At 44.0% G+C, this 21,162-nt stretch overlaps 1 protein-coding gene across 1 annotated transcript in view; it reads left to right on the top strand.

Moving 5' to 3' along the window:
* The first annotated feature begins 2,772 nt into the window (after positions 1 to 2,772).
* Positions 2,773 to 21,162, top strand: part of LOC132893800 (adenylate kinase 7-like) — a 62,400-nt gene continuing 44,010 nt past the window's right edge. Inside the window, exon 1 of the mRNA XM_060932935.1 lies at positions 2,773 to 2,856. Within this exon, the coding sequence (XP_060788918.1) occupies positions 2,773 to 2,856 (84 nt within the window). The remainder of the gene's footprint in view (positions 2,857 to 21,162) is intronic.

Below are 21,162 nucleotides of genomic sequence, written 5' to 3'. Positions count from 1 at the left end.
TTGTCATGTAAGGGCAATAGACAGATGTAAATGCAGGAAGAGTTTTATTGAAAGCATACTAACAAACAGATGCAAAATGGAGACAAAGGCAGAGTCGAAAAATAGGCAGTGGTGGAGTGAAGCACAGACAGGATATCAGAGGTAATACAATACTCACAGTCCCAAAACACAAACTGGGTCAAAACCAGAAAAGCAGCACACCATACAAGGCTTAGTAACATCAGATGCAGGGTACAGAGCATATACTTCACAAAATCCATGTCTGACTGAGAATCCTTATATGTATGCGCTGTGATTGTGCTCTAATCAGGAACAGGTGCATGCTAATCAGTCCTAATGGCATGTGCTTTTTGCACTCAGTGGCTGCATGCTCCAAGCTCCAATGCATATGGACATGAAAGATGTAACCAGACAACTGTTTGACATATCAAGTTTGATATCTGATCGTAATGATACAGCAATGATGTAAAGTGAAAGCGCTGGTTCACTGCTGTCCACCAGGCACCCAGCAGAGTCACATTATAATAAATGTCATGGTGTTGTTTCTGGCGCATGGCATGTGGTGCCAAAGAAAGGAATAAATATGTATTTGTAACTGCGATGTGTATCACATTATTGGTATCACTGTCACAAGACAAATCAGCAATTTATTAATGAAATACATAACACTACATAATTCGATGGTTCATATGCTATAATATTATTATTCTATTCAGGTTGATTTTGATCATGTACATGTGCATCAGTGAGAATGGGGATGAGAGTGTAGTGAAGATGCAAGGAGTAGACGTAAAGAAAGTTGGTGAATTCAATTACCTGAGGTCAACTGTGCAGGAAAATGGGGACTGCGATAGTGAGGTGAGAAAGAGAGTGCAGGCAGGGTGGAACAGTTGGAGAAGGATTTCAGGAGTCATTTGTGATAGGAAAGTCCCAGCAAAAGTGAAAGGTAAGATGTATAAGACAATAGTGAGACCAGCTGTGATGTATGGATTGGAGACCGTACCCTTAACGAAGAGACAGGAGGCAAAGTTGGAGGTGGCAGAGTTGAGGATGTTAAGGTTTGCGATGGGAGTGACAAGGTTGGACAGGATAAGGAACGAGCACATCAGAGGGACAGCACATGTGGAGAGCTTGGGAATTAAGCTAAGAGAGATGAGACTGAGATGGTATGGGCACATCCTGAGAAGAGATGCAGAGCATGTGGGAAGGAGAATGTTGAGGATGGAGCTGCCAGGCACACGAAAACGAGAAAGGCCAAAGAGGAGATACATGGATGTGGTGACAGAGGACATGAAAGTGGTAGGTGTGGTAGAGAAGGATGCTGAAGACAGGGAGCAATGGAGACAAAAGATCTGCTGTGGCGACCCCTAATCGGGAGCAGCCAAATTAGAATTAGCCAAATAAGAAGAATTCAAGTTGATTTTGTGCCCTTGCAAATATTTTGCTCATCGGGAGTTCCGATTTTAGGCAGTGTCTAAATATCTATATTATGCGTTATTTGACATAACAGTTTTTAATAATAATAGGGCTTCCATACTATCCATCCATTATCTGTAGCCGCTTATCCTGTACAGGGTTGCGGCCAAGCTGGAGTCTATCCCAGCTGACTATGGGCGAGAGGTGGGGTACATCCTGGACAAGTCGCCAGGTCATCACAGGGCTGACACATAGAGACAAACAACCATTCACACTCACATTCACACCTACAGTCAATTTAGAGCCACCAATTATAACCTAACCTGCGTGTCTTTGTACTGTGGGGGAAACCGGAGCACCCAGTGGAAACCCACATGGACATGGGGAGAACATGCAAACTCCACACAGTGGCCCTCGTCGGCCATTGGGCTTGAACCCAGGACCTTCTTGCTGTGAGGTGACAGTGCTAACCACTACACCACCATACTGTCTGCTTCCATACTAACTCATTAAATTAAATACATGTCTCTTTTGTACATTCATACACTACCGTTCAAAAGTTTGGGGTCACCCAGACAATTTTGTGTTTTCCATGAAAAGTCACACTTTTATTTACCACCATAAGTTGTAAAATGAATAGAAAATATAGTCGAGACATTTTTCTGGCCATTTTGAGCATTTAATCGACCCCACAAACGTGATGCTCCAGAAACTCAATCTGCTCAAAGGAAGGTCAGTTTTATAGCTTCTCTAAAGAGCTAAACTGTTTTCAGCTGTGCTAACATGATTGTACAAGGGTTTTCTAATCATCCATTAGCCTTCTGAGGCAATGAGCAAACACATTGTACCATTAGAACACTGGAGTGAGAGTTGCTGGAAATGGGCCTCTATACACCTATGGAGATATTGCACCAAAAACCACACATTTGCAGCTAGAATAGTCATTTAGCACATTAGCAATGTATAGAGTGGATTTCTGATTAGTTTAAAGTGACCTTCATTGAAAAGAACAGTGTTTTTCTTTCAAAAATAAGGAAATTTCAAAGTGACCCCAAACTTTTGAACGGTAGTGTATATGCTGAGTGAATTAAAAATGTTTAATTGTAAATTAATTTAACTTTTTTGTCGTAAATGTTATTTTTTTTGATAATGCCAGACTGCTGTTTGTGATGTTTGCCCAACATCTACACCAAAAGCTGCTTCTTTCTCACTTTCCAAACGTGATCCGAATCAGTTTTGCTGTGTGGAATCGACTCTAAAGCCTGGAGTCGACACTAACTTAGAGCCTGAGTTCTAAGAATCGACTCTTCATGAGATTGACTCACTGCAGTCGCATAGCAACGGGACTCACAAAGTATGGCTGCCAAAATGGAGACTCGTCCCTCAAAACGCGTTTTTATCAATAATGTGGATAAATATACCTCAAAATATATCGGGAAGGTCAGTTCTCTTCTTTTTGTTGTTGTTAAATTGAAGTCATTGAACAATCATTGCTAGTCTACGCTGTAAATAACAAATAGACTATTTACAATATATTTAACTTAACAGATACTGCAGTAGCCAGTGTCACATCCAAATCATATAAATATGATCTGCCTTTGCAAGCTTGTCCCATTAATTTTGTTATATCTTCAGAAATTTGGTCCCACACTAACAGGCAAAGTCTGAACCTGGACTTGTTGAGATTTGTGGACTGGGGCAAAGAGGCACACAAGCTGGAGGCTTTTTACCACTGTGTTTAATATGACTTAGCGCATCATCCTTAGTAACTGCCTGGTCTGGGTTGTACTCATTTAAATGAGCTAGTTGATACAACCCCGATTCCAAAAAAGTTGGGACAAAGTACAAATTGTAAATAAAAACGGAATGCAATGATGTGGAAGTTTCAAAATTCCAAATTTTATAAGGAATAGAACATAGATGACATATCAAATGTTTAAACTGAAAAAATGTATCATTTAAAGAGAAAAATTAGGTGATTTTAAATTTCATGACAACAACACATCTCAAAAAAGTTGGGACAAGGCCATGTTTACCACTGTGAGACATCCCCTTTTCTCTTTACAACAGTCTGTAAACGTCTGGGGACTGAGGGGACAAGTTGCTCAAGTTTAGGGATAGGAATGTTAACCCATTCTTGTCTAATGTAGGATTCTAGTTGCTCAACTGTCTTAGGTCTTTTTTGTCGTATCTTCCGTTTTATGATGCGCCAAATGTTTTCTATGGGTGAAAGATCTGGACTGCAGGCTGGCCAGTTCAGTACCCGGACCCTTCTTCTACGCAGCCATGATGCTGTAATTGATGCAGTATGTGGTTTGGCATTGTCATGTTGGAAAATACAAGGTCTTCCCTGAAAGAGACGTCATCTGGATGGGAGCATATGTTTCCAGATGTGTAAGCTGCCCATGCCACACGCACTAATGCAACCCCATACCATCAGAGATGCAGGCTTCTGAACTGAGCGCTGATAACAACTTGGGTCGTCCTTCTCCTCTTTAGTCCGAATGACACGGCGTCCCTGATTTCCATAAAGAACTTCAAATTTTGATTCGTCTGACCACAGAACAGTTTTCCACTTTGCCACAGTCCATTTTAAATGAGCCTTGGCCCAGAGAATACGTCTGCGCTTCTGGATCATGTTTAGATATGGCTTCTTCCTTGAACTATAGAGTTTTAGCTGGCAACGGAGGATGGCGCGGTGAATTGTGTTCACAGATAATGTTCTCTGGAAATATTCCTGAGCCCATTTTGTGATTTCCAATACAGAAGCATGCCTGTATGTGATGCAGTGCCGTCTAAGGGCCCAAAGATCACGGGCACCCAGTATGGTTTTCCGGCCTTGACCCTTACGCACAGAGATTCTTCCAGATTCTCTGAATCTTTTGATGATATTATGCACTGTAGATGATGATATGTTCAAACTCTTTGCAGTTTTACACTGTCGAACTCCTTTCTGATATTGCTCCACTATTTGTCGGCGCAGAATTAGGGGGATTGGTGATCCTCTTCCCATCTTTACTTCTGAGAGCCGCTGCCACTCCAAGATGCTCTTTTTATACCCAGTCATGTTAATGACCTATTGCCAATTGACCTAATGAGTTGCAATTTGGTCCTCCAGCTGTTCCTCTTTTGTACCTTTAACTTTTCCAGCCTCTTATTGCCCCTGTCCCAACTTTTTTTGAGATGTGTTGCTGTCATGAAATTTCAAATGAGCCAATATTTGGCATGAAATTTCAAAATGTCTCACTTTCGACATTTGATATGTTGTCTATGTTCTATTGTGAATACAATATCAGTTTTTGAGATTTGTAAATTATTGCATTCCGTTTTTATTTACAATTTGTACTTTGCCCTGACTTTTTTGGAATCGGGGTTGTACTTGGTCTATGATCTAATATTACATATCTGTGAGTGGCAAAAATATGTGAAGCTATGCTTTCAGTATCTGCTGTGACCCCCTTGTGCAGCAATAAATGTAACTAAACGTTTCCAGTAACTATTGATCAGTCCTGCACACCGATTGGAGGAACTTTTTTGGAATCGGGGTTGTATTTTGTAAAATATAACCAACTAAATTTGTTAGAAAAGCTTGTAGGGAGGTACAAACATAAGCAATAACTGTGATCAGGATTTAAAAACAGTGTGGGAGTGATGTGGTTGAGGAACTGTGAAAGCCATGCTGATAATGCTGCCACTTTAATCCATATTCTTCTGTGTTTCTGGTGGTATCGTGGTCGGGTTCATATTCAGAATCAGAACCAGAATCATGTTTATTGGAAAAGTATGTTGACGCACACAAGGAATTTGGTGCGGATAATTAGTGTCTATCTAGCGGTACAGAAACTCACTCACTCACTCATGCCCATTACGCCGGGTGGCTTGTTGGGCAGTAACGTGATCCCTCCACTTCTGTCAGTCTTTCGCCATGACTGAAATGCTGCTCCATGTCTTTCCCATCTGCTGCATTTCTTTCTTCACCGTCCGCCGCCATGTGATCTTCGGATGACCCCTCCTTCGCTTTCCCTCTGGTGTCCAGTGCAAGGCAGTCTTGACGATGGAGGCTTCATGGCAGATGACATGGCCAATCCACCTCCAGCATCTCCTCATTAGGATGGTAGCCAAGGATTCGGCTCCACACCTTTCAAGCAAGTCCTTGTTTGAAATGGTTTTGGGCCAGAAGATGCGTAGAATTCGGCAGAGACTCTTGGTGTAAAACGTGGAAAGCTTTGTTAAATCGTTCTCAGTCAGCCTCCAGCATTCTGAACCATATAGGAGAGTTGTGAGGACACAACTGTGGTAGAGTCTCAGCTTGGTGTAAGTGCTGTAGGTGGAGGAGCGCCATACCTTGCTCATCATGTTAAGAGAGTTGCTGGCCTTGTTGAGACGGCTCTGGATGTCCAAGTCTGCCCCCCCTTCAATACTGATGATACTACCAAGATAGATGAACCTGTCCGTATACGGGAGGCCTCCATTCTCAACCTGGACTGGGCTTCTGTTGGTGGTGTTCAGTGCCATAATTTCAGTCTTCTTACTGCAGCGGTAGAGAAAAGGGGGAATTTAAAAAAAAAGAAAAGAAAAAGAATATCCTTGTGTCTGAAATCACTCACTCGTTCACTACTCCCTACTCACTATAGGGAATTACTATATAGAAGACTATATAGTGAGCTCATTGGTAAAATTAAAAAACAAAACAAAAAAAAACACTTTCAGACACTACTCCACCACGCTGTTATTTACAGTACGTTATTACCATCTCACAATTAAAACGTGCCAGATCAGTCGGCTGGTGGGGTTTCAAAACAATAAATACATTCATGTATTTTTGTGATAAATGCATATTATAGCTACTGCGCATATTTCCCACATTAATAAATACAGAGTACTTTGTGTCTGCTGCAGGGCTTTACATTAGCACCCGCCCACCCGCCAAATGCGGGTCAGTGATTCTTCAGATAAGGGACAAAACATGTCAGAGAACTGAAACTCATTTTTGTGGTTAAATATGTAAATAAAATATGTCACATAATTATCTTAAATAAAAAAACAAATACAGATTTGCACTATAAAGTATGATTTAAAGGTTTTGTACACATATATTTTATTTTACATGAGTGAATGTGTTACCAGCACCGTAAATAAACCTTGTCCGAAAGCAGGTTTCATAATTTCTTAACACTTAAAAAATTGTTTAAAGTAAAATAAAACAAACATCATAGCTACTGTCAAGTCTCATCTCATCTCATTATCTCTAGCCGCTTTATCCTTCTACAGGGTCGCAGGCAAGCTGGAGCCTATCCCAGCTGACTATGGGCGAAAGGCGGGGTACACCCTGGACAAGTCGCCAGGTCATCACAGGGCTGACATAGACACAGACAACCATTCACACTCACATTCACACCTACGGTCAATTTAGAGTCACCAGTTAACCTAACCTGCATGTCTTTGGACTGTGGGGGAAACCGGAGCACCCGGACACGCGGACACGGGGAGAACATGCAAACTCCGCACAGAAAGGCCCTCGCTGGCCCCGGGGCTCGAACCCAGGACCTTCTTGCTGTGAGGCGACAGCGCTAACCACTACACCACCGTGCCGCCCGCTACTGTCAAGTATTCTAATTAATTATTCAAACTGTAAACAAGTTTACAATTTGAGAAACATTTTTGTGTAATTTTTAAGCGATTGAAGTCATGTCCAGAGTTTCTGTCAACACCATAAGATTTTTCAAAAATTAGAAAAAAATCAGGCATTATTGTGGGCAGCTCTCAATCTAAGGACCCCTTTACACTTCCTGCTTGATACACATGCCATGAGGCCACTGCTCTGATAAGTTAATATTTTATATTTTTCCCCTGAACTATCTCTTTTAGAAATCATTTTGTGTCACAGCCATAGTGTGTCAACACCATAGTCAATAAAATTCAAGATTTATTTGACTCTTTTTGTAATGAAAGCTTTATTTAACTTTATTATTGAGGCCACAAGCAGCCGGTGAAAAACAAGATGGCTTCTGCCAAAAAAACACAAGTTATGATGAAAAGTAGACTACTTTGTCAACTCCGTCAAACGTCAACTCCATAAGATTTTTTGTCTTATGGAGTTGACCTTGGCCTTATGGTGTTGACAAATGTGTGTCATTTTCCCCATTTAATTCAGTTTTATGAATTAAAATTTAAGTTGTATTATGTCCTATGTATTTTAATGACATTTCTGCATATCCGCGTTGCATAGTTTTTATATATACTTCATATTTATTGAAAATTATCCATCATCCTCACACTGAATTCAGTATAGACCCTTTTCAGTCACGTGACCTTCGTAAACGCGACCGCCATTTTGGACATGTAGTGGACTTCGGCTCGAATCGGTTTGAATGCGAGGAAGGCGACAAACATAAAAGAAAAAGGAGCGAGATGCAGAAAACTGTATTTACTAGTTTACTGTAATTATGATCTGGCAGCTATTTACACCGGATCCAGTGTAAATAGCTGCTGGAGCCAACGTCCGAGCTTGCCGGAGCGCGCTCCGGCCGGCCGCAAGCTAGCACGCTCCGGAACCTCGGACGTTGGCTCTGCCAGCTATTTACACTGGAGCCGGTGTAAATAGCTGCCAGATCATAATTACAGTAAACTAGAATGGAATGTTAACAGCAATGTAATGCCTTTTCTGGCTAATTTTATTCGTCTTACCTCCAACAAAGTGGTCACTACACAAGCGTTGGTATGCCGCTATCCATCTTCTCCGTCGGTCAGCATCTACCGGGATCCGATAAAGTGATAACCCTTGCCTTGTTTGTTGATGGTTACTACATCCAGGTGCACAACAATATAGTGGCATGATGGAAGTCTTGCTGAAAATAAACACTTTTTTTGCTGCCGTTCCTCAATGTTGGCTGTGGTAAACTACTGGTAGTACATGTCCAAAATGGCGGCCGCGTTTGTCGTGACGTCACGTGAAAAGGGTCCATATATATATATATATATATATAAACTTTATATACTTACTTTATATACTTATATTATTACTTTATATACTTACTTTACTTAAGTATACTGAAGTTTACTTAAGCATTTTAACCCATTAAGACACGGCCCCTGCTATACGTTTGTTGTTATCGGAATGACCAAGTCGTAATGTATGACTAAAGAGTCTTTGTTATGTCATAGTGTTGTAGTACTATAGTAGTAACATGTTTTCAGCAAATGGTAAAGCGTTCCTCTGGTGGAACGACGCATATTATGGGGTTAAGTATGCAAATGAGTGTGTGTGTGTGTGTGTGTGTAGTAACATGTTTTCAGCAAATGGTAAAGCGTTCCTCTGGTGGAACGACGCATATTATGGGGTTAAGTATGCAAATGAGTGTGTGTGTGTGTGTGTGTGTGTGTGTATTCCTTACTAATTGCAACATTGTACATTTCAGGCTAGAATGGCAAAAGGGAAGCATTTAGTAGAGGAGCGAAAGAAAAGGAACAGAGAGTACCAAAAAAGATGGAGGGAGAAAATGAAATCAGTTGTTTGGTTGAATGTCCGGATGTTATTTTGTTTGACAAGAGTATTTGACTTTTCGCTCTGTATAAGATATAAATATGCATACTGCCTGGTTCATGTTTTTAAAGTAGGTTTTAATTCAAATATATGATTAACCCTAAGTGGTATTTTATGTCAATAAAATGTTCAATGAAATTATCTCCATTTCCCTTCTATTTCGTCAACACCGTAAGTGGTGTGTCAACACCGTAAACAGCTTGTCAACTCCATAATATGACTGTTAAGTTAATTTTTTCTTTAAAAGGATATTTTATTACATTGTTTCAAGTTGTTACAATAAAAACACTGCATTTCCAAATTAAATGTGTATACTTTATATTGCTTAATACCATTGTTTGTTATGGAGGATAAAAACTAAATGCATAAAGTCACATACCGGTAGATATAATCAATAACATCTTAATAAATTAACTTTTAAAAGTAATATTACTAGTTTGAAAACACAGACAGAATGACACAGATTAAAGCAACCTCCAAGAGTAAAAATGCCTGGAAAAACTTTAAAATAATATATATATTTTTACATTTCTTTGTGTCTTATGGTGTTGACAAAATCTCTGACTTGCCCCGCAAACATGAAAATAATGTTAAAAATCTTGACCTGGGAGATTGTCCGAAAACTGTATAAGAGGGCCAACACCTTGTGCAACCATAATATATGAATATGTTTTGGAAATAATGAGATTTTATTTTTAGAAAATCAAAACCCCTTTTGTCCCTGATCTCAAGAATGACTGGGGTAAAATTCGGCTTTGGCGGGTAATAACTTTAGTCTCACTAGCCACTTTGGCGGGTGGTTTATTCTGTGGTATGACAATATATTTTAATTGTAGTTTTCTCTGAAGGCATCTGATATAATAAACACATTACAATGTAATATTACGCGCCTACAACTCCCATGAGCACCTGCATAAACATTCTGACAACATGTTAGAATTGTTTTGAACGTTTGTTAACGGCTCAGATAAAATCAGTGATACGGTAACCTGTGGTTAATGAACAAAGCAACAAAGTTGCTGACGACTGACAAGTGCACTATGTGGCGGCATATAGCTGGAGTTTCAAACCCTGCTGCTCAGGAAAAAAAGGGGCAGAGATGAGCAGGGCCAGAGCAGCATTTTAAAATCACCAAGGCCTGTGATGCGCAAAGCGCGCGCCGAAAAAATTTTGACATATTTATGAATGAATGAATTTATTTTTATTTCGAACATGTATAAAAAAATGTATGTAACTATTTGTACATACAAAAGAAAGAAAATGAGAAATTAAAAAAATAAAATAACATAAAGAGCTAAGACATTAGGGCAGCACGGTGGTGTAGTGGTTAGCACTGTCGCCTCACAGCAAGAAGGTCCGGGTTCGAGCCCCGGGGCCGGCGAGGGCCTTTCTGTGTGGAGTTTGCATGTTCTCCCCGTGTCCGCGTGGGTTTCCTCTGGGTGCTCCGGTTTCCCCCACAGTCCAAAGACATGCAGGTTAGGTTAACTGGTAACTCTAAATTGACCGTAGGTGTGAATGTGAGTGGTTGTCTGTGTCTATGTGTCAGCCCTGTGATGACCTGGCGACTTGTCCAGGGTGTACCCCGCCTTTCGCCCGTAGTCAGCTGGGATAGGCTCCAGCTTGCCTGCGACCCTGTAGAACTGTTAGGGTTTTGCTGGGATTCGAACCTGGTTCGTTGGTGTGATAATCCAGCAAACCCCCACTAGGCCACCAGGGGGATGACTCAAATGCAGAGGCGTGAGGCGGAAGTAGAAAAAGTATCAAAAGGTTTATTTATACTATATACACTATATACAGGGCAAAACAAAAAAAACAAAAACAAAGAGTATAATCCAATACTGGGAAGACAAAGGGAAAAATAAAATATCAAAAGTTCAAAGTCCACAAAGGAAAAGGCAAAAATGCAAAAGCTCAGAAGATCACAAAAATAAAAATATCCAAAGGTACAAAACAAAAGCCAAAAAACCAGAAAAGCAAAGTGCAAAACAAAGAACATGGTACAGAGGAAACTGGAGATAAACATAACAGCATAAAGACTCCGTGACAAGAGGACTGAACTCAGGGGTATAAATACACAAACTAATTAAGGACACAGGTGAAGATAATTAGGACTAAACAGGCAATTAACAAAAACACAAAACACAGGAACAGTGGCGGCCTCTAGAGGCCAAAATAAACATGACACGAAAAGGAAATAACAGCGGCCTCTAGAGGCCAAAACAGTCCAAGTCCTAACAGGACCCCCCCCTCTAGGAGCGTCTCCTGACGTTCCCAGGGCGATCCGGATGGGCCGAATGGAAGTCCCGACACAGTTCTTTATCTAGGACATCCCGAGCAGGAACCCAGCAGCGCTCCTCAGGACCATAGCCCTCCCAGTCCACCAGATATTGCAAGCCGCCGCGGACCCGGCGGGAGTCAAGCAGGCGATGCACAGTGAACACAGTCTGCCCCTGGAAGATGCGGGGGGGGTGGGGGGTTCCTAGGGGCAGGGGCATATGTAGACGTCAGTACGGGCCGCAACAGGGAAACATGGAAAGTGGGGTTGATCCTCAGAGTCCGGGGCAACTGGAGCCGGTAGGAGACAGGGTTCACCCTGCGCACCACCTTGAAGGGGCCAATGTAGCGAGGAGCAAGCTTGCGGTTCTCCACCCGCAGCGGAAGGTCCTTAGTGGACAGCCAAACCCGCTGCCCAGGGCGGAAAGTGTGTGCAGGTCTTCTATGGCGGTTGGCCTGAGTCTGGTTGGTTCTGGAGGTCTGTATGAGGGTCTTCCTGACCTTGCTCCAGGTCTTGCGACACCGTCTCACATATTGGTTGACCGAGGGCACCCCCGCGTCCTCCTCCTGGTCCGGGAACAGAGGTGGCTGGAACCCGAATTGGCACTGGAATGGCGACAGCTTGGTGGCCGATGACTGCAGGGTGTTGTGGGCGTACTCTGCCCATGGCAGCCAGGTGCTCCACGATGTCGGGTTATCCATAGCCAGGCCTCGCAGGGTGGTTTCCAGGTCCTGGTTGAGCCTCTCCGTCTGACCATTGGACTGTGGGTGAAACCCAGAGGAGAGGCTGGCAGTGGCTCCGATGACCTTGCAGAACCCGTGCCACACTCGGGAGGAGAACTGGGGCCCTCGGTCTGAGACGATGTCCTGTGGAAGACCAAAGACTCGAAAGACATGATTAAACAAAAGTTTCGCTGTTTCAAGAGCAGAGGGGAGTTTGCACAGTGGTATGAAGCGGCAGGCCTTGGAGAATCTGTCAACAATGACCAAAATGACCATGTTAGCTTGTGACTCAGGGAGACCCGTGATGAAGTCGACTGCCACGTGGGACCAGGGACGCCGGGGAATGGTCAGAGGATGCAGGAGACCCTGGGGACACTGTCGTGGGTTCTTGGTTCTGGTGCAAACCTCACAGGACAGGACAAATGACCTTACTTCCTGCTCCATGTTAGGCCACCAGAAGCGTCTTTTCAGGAAGTCCAGGGTCCTCCGAGCTCCCGGGTGGGCGGTGAGAGGGGAAGAGTGACCCCACTGGAGAACCTTAGCCCGGGCTTGATGTGGGACGTACAAGAGGCCCGGTGGCCCCGTCCCAGGACCGGGGTCCTGGCGTTGGGCTCGTCGGACAGCCTCCTCAATACCCCAGCGGACAGGGGCCACAATCCGGGACACCGGGATAATAGGCCCGACTTCATTCTCCCTGTTAGTGGCAGAGAACAGCCTGGACAGTGCGTCAGGTTTGGTGTTCTTGGAGCCGGGGCGGTATGAGAGGGTGAAGTCAAACCGACTGAAAAACAGGGCCCACCTAGCCTGTCGAGGGTTAAGTCTCTTGGCTTGCTGGAGGTACTCCAGGTTCTTGTGGTCAGTCCAAACCAGGAATGGACGTTGCGCTCCCTCCAGCCAGTGCCTCCACTCCTCAAGGGCCAGTTTGACCGCTAGCAGTTCTCAATCCCCCACATCGTACCGGGACTCCGCAGGACTCAGGCGGTGGGAGAAGTAAGCGCAGGGGTGCAGCTTTCCTTCCGAACGTTGAGAGAGCACCGCGCCGACACCACTGTCCGAGGCGTCCACCTCCACGATGAATGGTTGGGAGGTGTCCGGGAGGACCAGAATGGGTGCCGTGCAGAAGCGGTCCTTGAGGTCTCTGAACGCCTTTTCCGCCTGAGGAGACCAGACATAAGATCCACCTGTCCCTTTGGTGAGGTCTGACATGGGGTGCTGCCACAGAACTGAAGTTCCTGATGAACTTGCGGTAGAAGTTAGCGAATCCTAAGAACCGCTGAACCTCCTTAACGGACTTGGGAGTAGGCCAATCCCGGACGGCCAGGGTCTTGGCAGGGTCCATTTGGAGTTGGCCTGTCCGTACAATAAATCCCAGAAAGGAGACCTCGGGAACATGAAATTCGCATTTCTGGGCCTTGGCGAACAGATTGTTCTGTAGCAGCCTCTGGAGAACCTGGCGGACATGGTGGCGGTGCTCCTGCATGGTCTTGGAGAAGATAAGGATGTCGTCGAGGTAGACAAAAACGTATGGGTTAATCATGTCCCTTAAGACGTCGTTGATTAGGGCCTGAAAAACAGCTGGTGCGTTGGTGAGTCCGAAGGGCATCACCTGGTATTCGTAGTGCCCAGACGGGGTGTTAAAGGCAGTCTTCCACTCGTCTCCCTGTCGGATACGGATGAGGTGGTATGCGTTCCGTAGGTCCAACTTGGTGAAGACGGTGGCGCCTTGGAGCAGGTCGAAAGCAGTGGACATCAGCAGAAGGGGATATCGGTTGCGCACAGTGATCTTGTTCAGGCCCCTGTAGTCAATACATGGTCGGAGTCCCCCATCCTTCTTGCCGACAAAGAAGAAGCCGGCACCAGCAGGTGAGGTGGAGGGTCGAATGAACCCAGAGACCAGAGCGTCTTTGAGGTATTCCTCCATGGCCTTGCGTTCTGGCTGAGAGAGGGAAAACAGTCTGCCATGAGGAGGGGTAGTCCCAGGGAGCAAGTCGATGGCACAGTCGTAGGCCCGGTGCGGAGGAAGAACGGCGGCCCTGCTCTTGCTGAATACCTTCTTGAGATCCCAGTACTCTGTGGGAACTTGAGATAACTCGGTGAGATCAGGGGGCTCGGCAGGAGACACAGGAGAGCTAGAGAGCAGACAAGAGGCATGGCATGCAGGGCCCCATTCCACAACCTGGCTTGTTACCCAGTCTATGCGAGGGTTGTGGCGAGTAAGCCAAGGAAGGCCTAGAATAACTGGGAACTCAGGTGAAGGAATCAGGTGCAGGGATATTTCTTCCTTGTGACCTTGAGACTGGAGGAAGACTGGAGAAGTAACTTGGGTGACTCTTCCATCACCTAACGCTTGGCCATCGAGGGCAGACACAGACAGTGGGACTTCAAGAGGTGCAGTCGGAACATTGATAGTTTGGGCGAAGTGAATATCCATAAAGTTCCCAGCCGCCCCTGAGTCTAACAAAGCTTGACAAGAGTGGACAGACTCACCCCAGGAGATGGAGACCGGGATGTAGATTCCTTGGCCAGGGAGTCCGGGAGAGAGGGTAGGCCCCGTCACAACCCTCCCTCGGCTGGACGGGGCGGTCCTTTTCCCAAGAGTTCGGGACATGATGCTCGGAAGTGACCAGGCTTGCCACAGTAGATGCAGCACTTGTCCCTCCTTCTGCGCTCCCTCTCAGATGCAGAGAGGCGAGTATGACCCACTTGCATGGGTTCTGGACAGTCACTGAAGGAGGTAGACGGTTTCCAGGTAGAGGTAGGGAGGCTGGGGGGGCTCAAGGCTTGGTGGCGTTCTCTCATCCTGTTGTCCAGACGAATAGCATGTGAGATGAGGGTTTCGAGGTCACTTGGGCATCCAATAGAGGCCAGACCGTCCTTGATGGGGTCAGACAGACCATGGTGGAAGGCTGACACCAGGGCAGTCTCGTTCCATCCACTTACTGCTGCGAGCGTTCGGAACGAGATGGCGTAATCTGCGACGCTTCCTCCTTGCCAGATGGACATGAGCTTTCGGGCTGCGTCGGTACTGATGTCTGCCTGATCGAAGACCCGAAGCATCTCTTCAGAGAACAGCTGGAAATCAAGGCACTCAGGTCCCTGTCTTTGCCAGATAGCAGTAGCCCAGGCTCGCGCCTTACCAGCTAATAAGGTGATCACAAAGGCAATCTTGCGGCGATCCGTAGTGTAGGTGGTAGGCTGAAGCTCAAAGGTGAGTTGACACTGGGTAAGGAACTCTCGGCACTCACTGTGCTTGCCGTCGTACCTCTGTGGTGCAGGAAGGCTGGGTTCGCAAGGTGAAGAAGGCAGCATGGCAGGAGGCACAGGAGCAGGAGCGGGAGCTGGATCAGGAGATGCAGGCAGAGATGTCAGCTGTGCCAGGGTTTTCCCGATTTGCTGAAGCAGTTCCTCGTGGCGAGCAAGGGCCTCACGTTGGCTGGTGAGCGTACGTCCATGAGCGTCCATGGTTGCTCCGAAGCGTGTCAAAGCTGCCGTAATTCCCTGAAGGTTGGCCGGGTAGACAGTTGAAGCAGCCTCTGCTGAGTCGGTCATGACGGAGTCTTTCTGTTAGGGTTTTGCTGGGATTCGAACCTGGTTCGTTGGTGTGATAATCCAGCAAACCCCCACTAGGCCACCAGGGGGATGACTCAAATGCAGAGGCGTGAGGCGGAAGTAGAAAAAGTATCAAAAGGTTTATTTATACTATATACACTATATACAGGGCAAAACAAAAAAACAAAAACAAAGAGTATAATCCAATACTGGGAAGACAAAGGGAAAAAATAAAATATCAAAAGTTCAAAGTCCACAAAGGAAAAGGCAAAAATGCAAAAGCTCAGAAGATCACAAAAATAAAAATATCCAAAGGTACAAAACAAAAGTCAAAAAACCAGAAAAGCAAAGTGCAAAACAAAGAACACGGTACAGAGGAAACTGGAGATAAACATAACAGCATAAAGACTCCGTGACAAGAGGACTGAACTCAGGGGTATAAATACACAAACTAATTAAGGACACAGGTGAAGATAATTAGGACTAAACAGGCAATTAACAAAAACACAAAACACAGGAACAGTGGCGGCCTCTAGAGGCCAAAATAAACATGACACGAAAAGGAAATAACAGCGGCCTCTAGAGGCCAAAACAGTCCAAGTCCTAACAAGAACAGGATAAAGCGGCTAGAGATAATGAGATGAGATGAGCTAAGACATTACAAAACACCGCAGATTGTTCAAAAAAGGAGTGGGAAGAAGTACAGTAGTACTATTTAAATGAGAGGGGTGAGTTACACATCACACAAGAGATCTATTCCTGAAATTACTTTTAATGGTGTTTGAACTGAATATCGTCAGTTTTGAAAAAAAAAATCATGTATGTGGCAAGAGTATGAATAATTTTAAGCTTGTTTTAGTTTGATCTGGCCCAAGCAATGAGGACAAAAGATACCCTAACCATGTAGCCTATGGAACTAAGATACATTAACAATCTGGCATCCGTTACACCTACAGTACACAAAAAAAAAAATTCTGGGGAAAAAAATCAGTATACACTACCATGATTTAGGCAAAGTTATCCAAGGCAAACATAAATTGAAACTTTCCACTCTATTGCTTTGGCTTATCAAATGATTTATTTTTAAAATCACAGACAAGGCAGGCTACAACTACGCTGCTTCGAAAATGTCAATTTAACAGCTTGATGAAAGTGCGCTGATGGTTACCATGGAAACCCCGTGTCTGCTGCACTGTGTTCCTCCCCAAGTCACGCGCTCATTCGCTTTTGTGTTCTTGGTCTCAGAGCTGCGCGCACCAAACACACACAGACAGGGACGGACTGGGACCCAAAAATGGCCCTGGACTTTCCCCCAAAATAGGCCCACTATACTATAGTATACTATACTTTAGTGCTATAGTAAAGTGCTATAGTGGTATATTGTCTGTCATAACAAAACCCACACAGATGAACTTGTTTGTTTGTGATTGTTTATTCAAGAACTCAAGAACACCTAATATTCAAGAACAACTAAACATCACTTGCATCTCCTAAACAAAAATGAACATAGACATTGTCTTTTATACTGCTATTTTACAGTCACTTCTATGCTTGCATTTTAAAGAGAAAAAAAAATCTGTATCACTGATATTTGTAACTGACTTTGCCAACAATAATTACACTGAGCAGTCATTCTGAATGTTGGCTATTAAAGCTTGGTACAATTAGTGCTGAGGGAGAAGAAGTTTCCTCAGAAGGTCACTGAGTGCGTTTACATGCACATAGAGAAAATCGAATTTCTGCCGTAGCTCGACTGAAATCGAAGTTCTAAATGCCATGGAAACACCTTAGCTCAGCTGAAATCGAAACGAACTGGATTTCTCGTAATCGAGCTACGCGACCTAGATTATGCGATTGTAGCTGAGCTACTTAGTGCATGTAAACCCTATCGAGCTACGTAGTCGAGCTACTTACTTCAGCACTGCCCCTTCCAGAAGTGACGAGTGACGAGACCACAAGCGGGAAACACAACAGCCTCGGTCGGCATGACAACAGTAGTAGTAGCAAGCAGCAGAAGAGGTCAGGAGGAACAAGGAGACAAAAAACAAAAACAATTGAACTTTTTGTGTGTTTATTAAGACATAAGTTAAATTGTAAGCAAAAAATGGACTTTAGAAAAATATACAATTGTGCAAAATAAGTTGTCTTACAAAACAGTGGTCTGCGCAGGACAGTTTGTAGCCAACAGGTGGCAATGACATGTGGTGTGAATGTAAAGTAGAAATCACTCCTCTTCTTCATGACGACAACCGGAAGTGTACCAACACGATGGGGCGTGTAGCGCCACCTGTGGCTTGGGTGCACAATGTACCTCACACAATAGCTCTATTTCCTTGTGTGCATGTAGGATCAGATTTCTCTGGCACCCCTGCTGGGACCCTTAGCTCGATTACCGACAGTAGCTCGACTTGGATGTGCATGTAAACGCACTGACTGTTTTCTGCCACTCTGTCAATGATACAGTCACTATCCAGGGACATGAGGATGTCTTTTTCAGTAGCCATTAACATGAAGGCCTCAAGGTATTATTTGGAATGACAGCCTTTAAACCTGTACTTATACCTCAAAATTCTTTTTTTAAAAAACAGCCAAAACTTTGGCTAAACATAGCATTTGATACCTAGGCTACAGACAAGAAGAATAAAACAGATTTGGAGGTTTTTCCTAAATCCCAATTACATTTTTAGCCTTTTAGGTCTATTCTGTGTAAGAATTACATTGTGTTCACATATATACCGGTACGATAGTGGCATAACTGTATCGATACAAAGTATACCGGTACAGTTTAGTGCATCTGTCCACACTAGCGAGAAATGTTTGCGGTTTTCTTTCACGGTAGTTGAAATGCGCGTGCGCGAAATGTTTCCGTGGTTACCGAGTAACTTCCTTCCGAGAATATGGCGGATGAAACAACGTGTGTGCTTTTTGTTGTCAGTGTACAGTCTGTATTTCTGGTGGTCATTTATTCAGTCGAACTGTATAAAATGTGCGAGGCAGTTGAGAAAGAAACAAAGAAAACGAATCTCCCTTTCTCCCCCCTCACTTTCTCCCTCTTCCCTTCTCTTCCCCTCCCTTTCTCCCTCTTCCCTTCTCTTCCCCTCCCTTTCTCCCTCTTCCCTTCTCTTCCCCTCCCTTTCTCCCTCTTTCCTTCTCTTCCCCTCCCTTACTCTCCCTTTTCCCCTCTTCCTCCTTTCTTCCTCCCTCCCTTTCCCCCCCCTTTCTTTGCTCCATGTAGCTCCACGGTCGTTTTGAGCCATTTTGACGTTTTATTTACAGCTGGAAAGCACGTGCGTATTGCCGGAAGAAGTAGGAATGGTTCATTACGCATGCGCATTATATTTGTATCGATACAGAACCGCTTCATCTGTCCACACTACAGCGAAGCGCTACAGTACCGATACTGTACCGGTACGAAACCCATATACCCTGTCCACACTAGGGATTTTGTACCGATACGAAACTACTTTCGTACCGCAACACCTGTCCACACTAGCAACTATACCGGTACTGTAACGGTATAACTGTATCGGTACGAAACCCACAAATGTATGGGTTTCGTACCGGTACAGTATCGGTACTGTAGCGCTTCGCGTAGTGTAGACAGATGAAGCGGCTCTGTATCGATACAAATGTAATGCGCATGCGCAAAGTCACACACCTCAATCGATGTCTTCGCTGAATAAAATAGTGAAGAACGGAGATTCGTTTGTTTCTTTCTCAACTGCCTCGCGCGTTTTATACGATTCGACTGAATAAATGACCACCAGAAATACAGACTGTACATTGACAACAAAAAGCACACACACGTTGTTTCATCCGTACGGAAGCCAAGAGAGGCCCTTCATATAATCCTTTTTTTTATTCACCTTGTTATCCCGAGATAACGACATAATTAATTCAGGATCTCAAGAAAACAACACAACTAATTCGAGATCTCGAGAAAACAAAACAATTATTTCATGATCTCGAGTAAACAGCTGAGAAATGGTTCATTCAGGTACGCCAAGTGACTTGTGATATGCTGACTTTGGGGCTATTTCTCATTCTGTATAGACGCAACTTTGGTCATTAGAATGTCTGGAATAATCAATCACCTAATAAGGCAATATTTTGATCAGGGGTTGACACAGGGAGAGATTGCATTAAGTCTTTTAATAAGGGATAATTTCAAAATTAGTCCGCGGCACCTCCGCAGAAGATTGGCCCGGCTTCGCCTCTACCGACGGAGATACAGTGATCCAGCTGAGATCATGAAATAATTGTTTTGTTTTCTCGAGATCACGGAATAATTGTTTTGTTTTCTTGAGATCTCGAAATAACGGATGCCATATATTCTCGGAAGGAAGTTACTCGGTAACCACGGAAACATTTCGCGCACGCACATTTCAACTACTGTGAAAGAAAACCGCAAACATTTCTCGCTAGTGTGGACAGATGCACTAAACTGTACCGGTATACTTTGTATCGATACAGTTATACCACTTTCGTACCGGTATAACTGTGAACACAGCAATACATTTGTGGGTTTCATACCGATACAGTTATACCGCTACAGTACCGGTATAGTTGCTAGTGTGGACAGGTGTTGCGGTACGAAAGTAGTATCGTATCAGTACAAAATCCCTAGTGTGGACAGGGTATAAGCCTGCTTGACACATTTTATAGTTTTAATATTATGCTGATTTTTTTGGTAGGTAAGCCTGACAAACAGATCTAAAATTAGGCTATTAACAAATTGCACAATGCAATGCTGCTGTGATTAGTTATGATACCATTCAACCAATCATCCTTCAAACAACATTTGTAGCCTATTCCACAGACATTCCACCACGCACCACGAAAGAGAAGACAAAGATAAATAGTGCCAAAATGGAAAACACTTCTCCCCCTCAAACTTTTGGTTAATGATAGGCTAGAGCTTTGGTTCTCTTGAACGTAAAGAGCCTAATCTGCATGAATTATGCAGAGATGAACATATGAAATCGCGGCCATTTGTGCTTGCCTATCTATTTATAATTGGCTTGCTTGGTAGTTACGTGTTTGTTTTGACAGCAATAAACCACATATTTCTCATCATCACACCGCAAATCCAGTCAATAGAAGATTGGCCTACTATGAGAGGGGTCTATGAGTGGCCTTTACGTAACCTGTTTTATGCTATGGTTTTATGTCGTTGTCACTTACCGGTACCGTCTCCTCCGGTGAAATTCCCTCAGCTGCCTGCCCCTCATCATGACTATCATCATCAGCATGTGGTTGGTCAGGTTGGATGTCCACCTGGTTCTCAGTCTCGCTCGGTGATAACGTGACATGAACGTTACTGCACTGTAAAAAAGAATAGTTGAGAATACTTGAAATTTCAAGGCAACAGTCTGCATTAATAATTTTATGTTTTGCCAACGATGTGCCCATGATAATCCAAACTATGATAACACTGTTATCTTTATTAAGAATTCTTAATTAAGTCAATTTTCAATTCCTCATTCTGCCAACATAGATTTCTCTTTTTGCTGAACAGTGGCATTCACAGTAGTACAAAAAGGCAATTGAGGTTATCACAAATTTTTTGGGGGGCTTTTTTTTTACCTTTATTTGGATAGGACAGTGTAGAGACAGGAAATGAGCAGGAGAGAGAGAGAGATATCAGGAAATGACCT

The sequence above is a fragment of the Neoarius graeffei genome, chromosome 11 (assembly GCF_027579695.1).
Source record: "Neoarius graeffei isolate fNeoGra1 chromosome 11, fNeoGra1.pri, whole genome shotgun sequence".
Classification (NCBI taxonomy): Eukaryota; Metazoa; Chordata; class Actinopteri; order Siluriformes; family Ariidae; genus Neoarius; species Neoarius graeffei.
The sequence above is the reverse complement of the archived record's forward strand: the minus strand, read 5'-3'. Positions and strand labels throughout refer to the sequence as shown.